This window comes from Gigantopelta aegis, chromosome 10 (genome assembly GCF_016097555.1).
Source record: "Gigantopelta aegis isolate Gae_Host chromosome 10, Gae_host_genome, whole genome shotgun sequence".
Classification (NCBI taxonomy): domain Eukaryota; kingdom Metazoa; phylum Mollusca; class Gastropoda; order Neomphalida; family Peltospiridae; genus Gigantopelta; species Gigantopelta aegis.
Genome location: NC_054708.1, coordinates 83,713,633 through 83,725,907, shown reverse-complemented (window position 1 = coordinate 83,725,907; position 12,275 = coordinate 83,713,633). Strand labels below are relative to the sequence as shown.

The 12,275-nt window shown below is 38.4% G+C and overlaps 1 protein-coding gene across 1 annotated transcript; it reads right to left on the bottom strand.

Moving 5' to 3' along the window:
- Positions 1-2,003: 2,003 nt before the first annotated feature.
- On the bottom strand, positions 2,004-3,305 carry LOC121383865. Its single transcript, XM_041513962.1, has one exon. The coding sequence runs from the start codon at positions 3,303-3,305 to the stop codon at positions 2,004-2,006; it is 1,302 nt and encodes a 433-aa protein (XP_041369896.1).
- Positions 3,306-12,275: the final 8,970 nt, after the last annotated feature.

Genomic DNA, 12,275 nt, shown 5'->3' with positions numbered 1-12,275 from the left:
CGACATATAACGAGCAATCGACACCAGGTGTTAAACACTGGGTGATGCTGTTAATTTTCACAGAAAATAGAGTTACAGACAGGATACTACCTTGAGGCACACCCATCTCCTGTGGGTGAATGTCGGACAAAGTCGACCCCACCCGGACTTTAAAAGATCTATCTCTTAAAAACTGAGATATAAAAACTGGAAGTCGACCTCTTAAGCCCATGCCATGGAGGCCGTTTAAAATCCCATACTTCCACGTGGTGTCGTAAGCTTTCTCCAAATCAAAAAACACTGAAACCAAGTGCTGATTATGGATGAAAGCTCCCCTACAAAACGTTTCAAATCTAAGAAGATGATCAACCGTGCTACGTCTAGATCTGAACCCACATTGCACGTTAGTGAGCAATTTGTGAGATTCAAGATACCAGACAAGTCTACGATTGATCATGCGTTCCATGGTTTTACAAATGCAACTTGTCAAAGCGATAGGGCGATAACTAGTAGGATTGGTTGGATCCTTACCAGGCTTGGGAATAGGAATGATAATAGCTTTCCTCCAATCATAAGGAAAGTCACCAGAAATCCAAATGTTATTAAAAACATTCAAAAGAACCATCAAAGATGATTCAGGTAAATGCTTTAATAACTGATAATGAATTTCATCTGGACCTACTGAAGTATCACGGGCTCTACGAAGAGCTTCCTGCAATTCCTCCATAGAGAAACGCATGTTGTACACTTCAGCATTTTCAGATGAAAAATTAATGGACTGCTTTTCAGCTTTAGTTCTGACAGATGTAAAAGCATCTGTACTGAAAGCAGAAGATGAGTTATGAGAAAAGTTGTCTGCCAATGCATTAGCAATGTCACGATGAGACGTGACATCCGTATCATTGACAGACAAATGATGAACTGTATTACTGGATTCTTTACCTTTGATTTTACGGATCCTATTCCATACAGATTTTACTGATGTTTGTGAATTTAACTTGGAGACAAAAGTTCTCCAAGATGTTTTCTTACTCTGTCTAATCTCTCTGCGAGCCTTAGCCCTAGCAATACGAAATGCATCCAGGTTGTCTGATGTAGGTTCACGTTTGAACCGCTCAAGCAACCTGTTTCGCTGTTTGAATGCATTTTTGCACGTATCATTAAACCATGGTTTACTGAAACGCTTTGGTACTGCCGAAGTCTTAGGAATAGTTTCATCTGCAATGTCCTTCAAGATGGAAGTGAACAAAGGCATGGGATCATCAGCATCAGTAATGGCAAATTGTTGCAGACGAGTGCTGCACAGATGCTGAAACTGACCCCAATTTGCCTTCGCCAACTTCCACCTTTGAACCCTTTCAAGTGATGGTGGTCCATCATTCTCCAAAATAATGGGAAAGTGGTCACTACCACAAGGGTCTGAACCAACTTTCCAGGAGAAATCAAGAAAAAGTGATGGACTACAAAGAGTTAAATCTATGGAAGTGAAAGATCCACTTGCAGAATGAAAATATGTACGACTTTTATCATTAAATAAAAGTAAGTCGTTTTTGAGAATTAAGCCTTCCAATTGTTTACCTCTAATATTGATATCCTCGCATCCCCACAAAGTGTGGTGACCATTAAAATCTCCCATAATAATAAAGGGAGTAGGAAGCTGGTTAATGAGATCTTGAAGATCTCTAGAATTAAAATTAAAATGGTTTCGAGGAGGTAAATAAACTGAACACAGAGTTATAGTTTTATGAGCCGTGACCTTTACAGCCACAGCTTGTAAATTTGTAGTTAAAGCTACTATACTCTGAGGAATGTTTTCATTAACAAGAATGGAAACACCCCCAGATGCTCTATTTTCAGTTTCATGAAACTTATGATAGAGGTTAAATCCTCTCATGGTAATATGATCAGTGTCCTTCAAGAACGTTTCCTGAAGACACACTGCAAGAGGATTATGTTTTTGAATTAAAAGACTTAATTCATCAAAATTGGGCCTAAGCCCACGGCAGTTCCACTGAATGACTGAATTAGTCATTAGGGGGAAGTACAGAAGTTATCTTTGGCTTATGAGATCTCTGTGGGTGTCGACGGTCATCTGGCACTATATCCATTTGATCATCCACATCAGCCAAAGCTTCAAATGGATTGTTGGTCGAAACCAACTTTTTTTCAGCTTTCTTCAGTCGTCCTGAAGAAGAATCCTTATGCTGCTTTTTGGTGTCTTTTCTTGACGGAGGCTTACTGGGACCTGGCTCCCCAAGCGATGAGCCTCTTGATGGATTCCTAGAATCCAAAGACACTTGAGTAGATGTTGAAACTTGTTTATGAACAGTCTGTTTTTTTACATCTTTTGGATGAGAAATCTTCTTAAATGTATCCTCACTGTTGGGCCAAGTTAAATCAGTTTGAGTAGCTATACTCGTTGTAGAAACCTTGACAGCCGTGGCATATGATTTACCTAATACCACATTTGTCGAAGACTCTACAAGTTTTCTAGCATCAATGAAAGTCAGGCGCTTTTCTACCTTGACCTGCTGCACCTGTTTTTCCACTTTCCACTTTGGGCACTCTCGCGAGTACGCAAAGTGTTTCCCTTTACAATTGGTACATATCATATCATTCTGACATGTCTTGCTATCATGGTCAAACTGACCACAACGAGCACATGTCAATCTGTTGCGACATGTATTCTGTCCGTGTCCAAACTTTTGACATTTGAAACACCGTAAAGGGTTGGGGATGTAAGGTACAACTGGTATATTCAGGTAACCTGCTTTAACTGAAGATGGAAGTGTAGGCACATTGAATGACAGGATCAAGGTGTTTGTCGGCACAAGTTCATTATTCCGACGAACCTTAATCCGCTTGACTGATGTAACCCCTTGTGAAGAGAGATTTTCGCAAATCTCATCCTCACTAACTCCTTCCAAATCCCGAGATCGAACTACTCCTTTAGATGAATTTAGAGTAGCGTGAGGACTCACAATGATAGAAATGTTGCAAATCATTTTAGATTTAAGAAGATTTCTGGAATGACTCTCTGTTGAACATTCAACCAACAATGAGCCATTCCTCAATTTCTTGACAGTTTTGGGCTCTCCGGCCAAGCCTTCGAGCCCTTTCTGAATTGCAAAGGGCGACAGTTTTTTCAAGGCCCCTTCATCGGAAGAACCGATGACGAGAAACCTTGGCCAGGTTTTCAAAGAAATCACTTTGGATTTCTTAACATTCAAAGACTTAGATTCTTCATCAGATGATGAAGAATCTGAAACTTCGGTGTGGACCCTTTTCAGGGTCCCATCAAAAGATTGAGATTGGTTAATATCCATATTAGAAATCAAATGGTTCATCAACCATGCCCCCACCCACCACGGAGTCCAACAAGGGGACATGATGCTGCGGATAACCAGCAGGCACTCATGCCAGGGATACATGGTTGATATACTCAGGCAAGAAAAAATTAATCACCTGATTGACCCTAGCCACCGCACTAAGAGCAACAAATACAAAAGGTAATTAAAACAATGTTTTTTCTTGGCTATATAAACAAAACAAAGGTTGTTTGCTCTAGAGCTTGGCATGACCAGCCGATTAATCAGGTCGGGCCTTCCTGACCACCCGTCTGGCTGAACTCCAGGCCAAAGTGGTGTGTTGCCAGAAAACATACCCGCAGATATGCCCCCAACTCAACCACCAGGATCCCATCATCCAGCATTACGGGATGCACCTCACGGCCAACAAGGTGCCCCAAAAGGGGATTTGTGCTGTATTGGCCATTCTCAAAGAGAATGTTACACCCCTGCACCACGGTGAGGTTACAGCACACGCAGGGGGGGTCAGAAGTCGGCTAAGACCTAGGTCTAGCGGCTTCCACCCCACCCCCTTTTCCTTTTCTGTTCTTTACCTTACCCGACTCGGACTGACCACGGACCGCGATTTATGACCAACCCCTCCAACCTAGCTCACGGTAACGATATGGACATGCCCCCGGACAATCCCCTTTTCGCTAAGCGACCAGTGATAAAAATATGTGCTTTCATTCTGTGTTTGTTCAGTGTGTTTCTCTTTGTCTCTGTAATGACCCGTGAATTGTGCTGTGTTTGTGTTTTCATCGTTGGAGTTAAATTGTGTTTCTTTGTGTATTCGTGTGGAAAAGTGTTGTTTCTAAGTGTGTCCATTCCAAACGTGCTTGAACCAGTGTTGCGTGTCGTCTGTTTTGTGTTGTCTCATGTGTTTTTCGTGTGTTTCCATGGAGACGACCCCGGCCACCACCCCACCCTGCGGCCTGCTAGGCCAGGGCGAGCGACTGACTTGGTGTCCCCGTGACAGGACCCGTGTTAAAATGTACTGTATACATGTATGACTATGTGATTTTGTTGTGTTTATCATTATTATTATCATTATTACCATTATATGTTAAAATGCTGGCAGTTATTAGCACCCACTTAAAAATTGGCACACTAAACGTAAACGGCTTTGTGAATAGCGACACAAAGCGAGCCCTTATATTAAATCTTTTAAATACCGAAAAAGTTGATATAATTTGTTTACAAGAAACGCATTTTAATGATAAAGATAATATAAACGATTTACTTAAAGAATTTAAAGGGAAATTTTTCATTAATTCATGCAATGTAGGCCAAAAATGGGGGGTAGCTATTCTATTCAGAAAAGGGCTAGAAATTAAAGTAATTAACTCTCTTAAAGACGCAGAAGGGCGAGTTCTTAGTTTACTTTGCCAATTTAAGTCAGATATTTAACGTAGTTAATTTGTATTGTCCAGTGAACCCATGCCAAAGGGCTGAGTTCATTGCAAGCTGTGTCAATTACTTTATTACGACAGATGACCAACGTACCGTGACTAGCCGCATTCTTTGTGGCGACTTTAACTGTGTGGACAATGTAATGCTCGACCTGACAGGCTCTAAGAAGCAAGAGCTTAGGGGCACTGTAGGGGTTAAAGAATTAAATAACATTATAAAAGAACACGCACTACAAGATGCATACAGATATATATACCCAAATAGAACCTCCTTCACATACCACAGTAAGGCTTACAAAACGTACTCACGCATTGACAAAATCTTAATCTCAGGGCAGTTTCTTGCTGGCCTGAAAGAAGCGGGTGTAACTCAGTGTGTACACACTGATCACAAGCTTGTCTGGGCAGAATTTATTTTCGACAAAAACAACAAAGGACCAGGACTATGGGCATTTAACAACAGTGTTTTGAAAGACAAAAACTACGTAAACTTAATTAACGACTTTTGGCTGACGTGGAAAACAAAAAAGGGAAATTATAATGATCTTTTATTATGGTGGGATATGGGTAAAGTTAAAATCAAAACACTAACCACAGACTACTGTAAACAAAAACGAAGGACTGAAAGGACATATATATACGACTTAAAACAAGACGAAATCTTCCTAACACAATTAGACGAACTTGGACACTTAGACGACTACGCAGAATTAATTAACGTACAAAATAAAATTAAAAACCACGAACAAATACAATTACAAGGGGCAATAATTAGGGCCAAATTGAACAAGGTGAACGATGCACGGCTTATTTTGTAAATTTAATTGAAAATCAAAATGAAATTTTAAATGAAACAACTAAATTTTACAAAAAACTTTACACATCAGAAAAGACAGACGTTTCGGCACAAAATTATTTATTAAACAAAATGACAAAGACATTAAATGATGAAGACAGAGACGCGTGTGAAGGGGAAATAACTCTTGACGAAGTATCATCAGCTGTTAAATCTTTTGCCAATGATAAGTCACCAGGCTGTGATGGCTTGACTGCAGAATTCTACCGCAATTTTTTGGGTCTAATTGGTAGCGATCTGGTAGAAGTAATTAACGATGCCTTTGATAAAGAAAAATTAACTTTTACCATGCGCCGTGGTGTTATTGTTTTAATCTGGAAAGGCAACGAAAAACAACTTTTAAAAAACTGGCGACCAATCTCTTTATTAAATTGTGATTACAAAATTATTACAAAAGTTTTGGCAAGTAGAATCAGAGATTTTCTATCAAAAATAATACATCCAAATCAAAAATGTTCAGTAAAAGGCAGATCAATCCATGACGGAGCGTCATTGATAAGAGACTTAATAGAATATGTAAATCGTAATGAATTACCGGGCTTAATTTTATCCTTAGACCAAACAAAAGCATATGATAGGGTGGAATGGGATTTTTTTTTAAAGTTCTACAAAAATTTAATTTTGGGCCAAACTTTATTAAAATGATTAAAACCTGTTACACGGATATTCAATCCGCTGTTAAAGTAAATGGGTATGTCTCAAACTATTTCAACCTCTCTAGGGGAATTAGACAGGGCTGCCCGATCAGCACAGTATTATATATTTTAGTAGCAGAAACTTTGGCAGAGGCTGTTCGGGAAGATTCCAAAATTAATGGGATAACTTTACCAGATGGCTTCGTTAGTAAGTGGGTAGGGTATTCAGACGACGGAAACGCGACCTTATCAGACTTAGACTCTTGATATAAGATGGACAAACGATAAAATTAAAATTTTAGGCTTATATTTCGGAAATATTGACGTCTCAGCGGATAACTGGGAACCCAAAATTCAAAAAATCAAAACAATCTTAAACATATGGAGTAACCGAAATTTAACTTTACATGGTAAAGTAGTTGCAGTAAATTCTTTAGCAACTAGTGGCATTTGGTACTTATCAAACGTTTTGGAACTTCCGGAAAAATATGCCAAAGAAATTGATAAAATGATTTTCGACTTCATTTGGAGCTACAGGAAACATTTTATATCAAAAGAGCAAATTCAACTACCTAAAGAATTAGGTGGGTTGGGTGTTGTAAATATTCGGCTAAAAATTAAAGCACAAAGAATTAAATTTGTAAGTAGACTATTAAGTCTAGAAGGGGAAGGTAATTGGAAAGCCTTAGCGGATTATTTTTTAGGCCAATACAAAGATTTAAATATCGAAAGACACATTCTAAAATGTAAGATTATAAATAATAAAGCTAACTTTAAATCAATGCCGAATATATACAAGGATATTCTTTTAATTTGGAATGACCTTGACATTACTCGAGACACTGACAGTTACCAACAAATAATCTATGAACCGCTTCACGACAATCCGACCATATCACACAAACAGCACAATGTTATACTTAGAGAAAGACTAAATTTAGTCAAAGACATCTGGGACATGGGAACGAACGACTTTTTGGACTTCGCTGGTTGCTCAACTAGCGCGGCATTTTATCGCCAATTAAAAGACCTACAAGACAACATACCGCCGACCTTATTATGGACACTACGAAATGAAGACCCCTTTGATGGTGACTTAGACGCCATCTTTTGTATCAACGTAGGTGATACGAAAAAGGACGTGACAGTCGCGAAAACGAAGGACATATACGCAGTCTTGCTATTAAGAACTTACAAAGATGCATCATTTAAAACCAGGTGGGAAACAGCTTTTAATGAAACCATAAACTGGCAAAATATTTGGAAAACCTTAAACTCCGGCTTTATTGAAAATCCCGATTTTGACTTAATTTATAAAATGATTAGAAATGTAATTGCAGTTAGAAAACATCTATATGACTGGAAGATCGAGCCCACCCCGGAGTGCCTTGTGTGCGACGGAGTGGACTCAGTCTTGCATGCCTTTTTTCACTGCAAAAAAACCAAAGTTTTTATTAAACAAATTGAACCCATCTTTAAAAAACTCTTAGGCAATAAATTCCGTTTAAACCCATATGCCATGATTTTTTGGCATTAAATACAAACTTGGTAATTATGCATCGCAGCTAGGAATTTTTCTTTGGAGTAAAGCAATAAGGGTAATATGGACAACTAGAAAACTATTAGAGGGAAATAAGCCATGTAATGAAATGGCACTTTTTAAACACTTTGGTTTACTCAAGGGTGGAAACAGAATATTTTGCCGCCTTAGAGCGGCCAGACAGAAAAGAAAAATTCCTCAAACACTGGTGTTTCGAAGAGGTCATTGCTTCGTGCAATGACGCCTTCGACATTACTTACAAACTATGAGAAATAATGACTAATTGCACAAAAATGTAGAAAAACAGACTTGGACCCCCCGGCTTGTAGCTTTGGGGGCCAGGTCCGCAAACCAGGTTAATTTTTTTTTTTTTTTTTTTTGTAAATAATTATTAAAGCAATACACACTAAGTATAGTAAAAGATACAAAACACACAAGCACGCACTAAATAAACTGTATTTATTATGATACAAGCACAAATATATTTATGTACATCCTTATTTTAACATTCAATGAGAACCTGGTTGATTGTAAATAGGTAGGAATTTGACAAATAAATGGGGTACCCGGCATGTCCGGTGCTGCCTGAAACTGGAAAAAAAAAAGAAAAAAAAAAAAAGATTGCGACCACTCCGGAGTGCCTTGTGTGCAACGGAGTGGACTCAGTCTTGCATGCCTTTTTTCACTGCAACAAAACAAAACTATTTATAAAGCAAATTGAACCGATCTTTAAAAAACGTTTTGGTAACAAATTCCGTTTGAATCCGTATGCCATGATTTTCGGCATAAAACATAAGCCTGGAGATTATGCATCGCAATTGGGAATTTTTCTCTGGAGTAAAGCGATAAGGGTAATATGGACATCCAGAAAATGTTTAGAGGGAGATAAGCCATGTAATGAAATGGCTCTTTTCAAACATTTAATATATTCAAGGGTTGAAGTAGAATATTTCGCCGCCTTAGAGTGGCCAAACAGAAAAGAAAAATTCCTAAATCACTGGTGCTTCAAGGGAGTCATCGCATCGTGCAATGACGCCCTTGATATTACATATAAATTATGATAATTATTGGCAAATTGCACAAACTGTAGAACAAAATAGACCTGGACCCCCCGGCTTGTAGCTTTGGAGGCCAGGTCCGTCAACCAGGTTAAGATATTGTAAATACACACCACCTAAGTCATACACACTAATAATATAAAGAAAACAAAAATACAAACATGCACTAACTAAAATGTATATTATTTTGAAACAAGCACTGAGACTCATATGTAGATTTTTATTGACCACATTCAAGGAGAACCTGGTTTATTGTAAATAGGGAGGTCTTTTCTGAAATAAATGGGGCACCCGGCATGTTCGGGACCTGCCTGAAATGTAAAAAAAAAAAAAAAAAACCCAAGCCAGTGAGGTGTATCGCTTATTGATTGTATACTGCTTTAAAAAACAAAAATTGTGTGTTTTGGGGTCTTTTCGGGCCCAAACATTTTTTTTACGCTCGTTATGCCGAGTCGTTTTATCGACGTGGATGAAATGAGTCGAACGGTATCACTTTGTTTGCAATCTTTGAAGAGGTCGTTTGTTACCAGGGAAGATGTTATCGACACTTTGAAAGTTTATGTGGATCTTGCTGAAGTTGAGTGTGTGTTTCAGGGTCGAATTACTGCCAGCTGGTCGGTAATTTTTGCCACGCAGGAGGTACGCGATTATTTTGTTGACAAGGTGCCGCAACTACAGGTTCGTGGTAGAAACTTTTTTGTCTGTACCGGAGAAACTTTTGCTTTTCGAGCCAGGCTCCACTGGTTGCCGGGGTGGGTAAAATGTGAATATGTATACACGTACTTTCGTGAAATGTTGCAAGGGGAGGTTCTTTCATATAACTGGGAAACATCGTCTGTGAAAGGACAGGAGCATATTCGTACCGACGTTAGGGAGGTGAATGTTCGCGTTCCCCGCGACAAACGTTCCAATATCCCAGATACTACTGATTTCGACGGTTTTCATTTTTTGATTGTTGTGGAAGGGCGAGGGCCTCTTTGCTTTAACTGTCACAGTCGGGGACACACTAGGCAGAATTGTAAACTGCGTCGTGAGCGTTTCACATATGCGGCGAGGGTTCATGGAGATGTTGAGGAGACAGGGGAGGCTATGGAGGAGAGTGGTGTGGAAACAGAGGGGAGTCGAAACAGAGGGGAGTCGAAAGGGAGGAGAAAGAAATACGAAAGGGAGGAGAAAGAAATACGAAAGGGAGGAGAAAGAAATACGACAGGGGAGGAGGAGAGACAGAAGGAGAAAGAGCAGGAAAGGGCAATAGAGAGGACAGAAGATAAAGAATGAATGAATGAATGTTTAACGACACCCCAGCACAAAAAATACATCGGCTATTGGGTGTCAAACTATGGTAATGCAAATAAATGAATGAATGAATGAATGAATGAATGAATGAATGAATGAATGAATGAATGAATGAATGAATGAATGAATGAATGAATGAATGAATGAATGGTTAACGACACCCCAGCACGAAAAATACATCGGCTATTGGGTGTCAAACTATGGTAATGCAAATAAATAAAGTGATGATCAACATCAATATAAAAATTCAAGGTTTAAACAAAAACAGTGTAAAGAACTGTGCAAAAATACAAATACAAATATCACAGAAATTTACGGACACCGAATTTTACTCTAAACTTCAATTTGTGCTGTATTGGCCATTCTCAAAGAGAATGTTACACCCCTGCACCACGGTGAGGTTACAGCACACGCAGGGGCTATTATGACGGAGCACACACTAACTGATGCATACATATATATATATATACCCAGACAGAACCTCTTACACATATCACAGCAAAGCATACAGAACATACTCCCGTATCGATCGCATTCTAATCTCAGGGCAGTTTCTTACTGGCCTGAAAGAAGCTGGCGTGACTCAGTGTCTATACACTGATCACAAGCTTGTCTGGGCAGATTTTACCTTTGACAGAAACAATAAAGGACCGGGACTGTGGGCATTTAACAATAGTGTTTTAAAAGATAGGAATTATATAAAGTTAATTAAAGATTTCTGGGCAACTTGGAAAACAACAAAGGGAAATTACTCTGATCTACTATTATGGTGGGATTTGGGTAAAACTAGAATTAAAAACGTAACAACTGAATACTGTAAACAAAAACGTAAGACAGAAAGGACTTATATATACAATTTAAAACAAGACGAAATTTTTCTGACGCAATTAGACGAACGTGGACATTTAGACGATTACTCTGAATTAATTAATGTACAAAACAAAATTAAAAATTACGAACAATTACAATTACAAGGGGCTAGAATTAGGGCCAAGGTGGATGAAATTGAACAAGGTGAACGATGCACGGCTTATTTCGTTAATTTAGAAAAACAAAAAGCAAATAAGAAAGCCATGGACTCCTTATTAACTGATGATGGTAAATTAATTGAATCACCCAATGAAATTTTACAAGAGACAGCAAATTTTTATAAAAATCTATATACATCGGAAAAGACGGACGTTTTGGCCCAAGATTATTTATTAAACAAAATGACAAAGACTTTAGATGATGAAGACCGAGACGCCTGTGAAGGGGAAATAACTCTTGACGAAGTATCATCAGCTATTAGCTCTTTTGCCAATGATAAATGGCCGGGATGTGATGGTTTGACTGCCGAATTCTACCGGACCTTTTTTGGTTTAATTGGTAGCGATCTGGTAGAAGTTATTAATGATGCCTTTAAACAAGAAAAGTTAACTTTCATCATGCGCCGGGGTGTTATCGTTTTAATTTGGAATGGCAATGAAAAACAATGTTTAAAAAACTGGCGACCCATTTCTTTATTAAATTGTGATTACAAAATTATTACTAAAATTCTGGCTAGTAGGATTAGAGGATTACCTAAAATCATTCACCCAAATCAGAAATGCTCAGTGAAAGGCAGATCAATACATGACGGAGCGTCATTGATAAGAGACTTAATAGAATACGTTAATCGTAATGAATTACCGGGTTTAATTTTATCTCTTGATCAGACAAAAGCTTATGACAGGGTGGAACGGGATTTTTTGTTTAAAGTACTTAAAAAATTCAATTTTGGTCCTAACTTTATTAAAATGATTAAAACTTGTTATACAGATATACAATCCGCCGTTAAAGTTAATGGACACGTGTCCAATTATTTCAATCTTACAAGGGTGGAATGGGATTTTTTGTTTAAAGTTCTACAAAAATTTAATTTTGGGCCAAACTTTATTAAAATGATTAAAACCTGTTACACGGATATTCAATCCGCTGTTAAAGTAAATGGGTATGTCTCAAACCATTTCAACCTCTCTAGGGGAATTAGACAGGGATGTCCGATCAGCACAGTATTATATATTATGGTGGCGGAAACTTTGGCCGAAGCTGTTCGGGAGGATTCAAAAATTATTGGGATCACTCTACCTGATGGCTTCGTTAGTAAGTGGGTAGGGTATTCGGATGACGG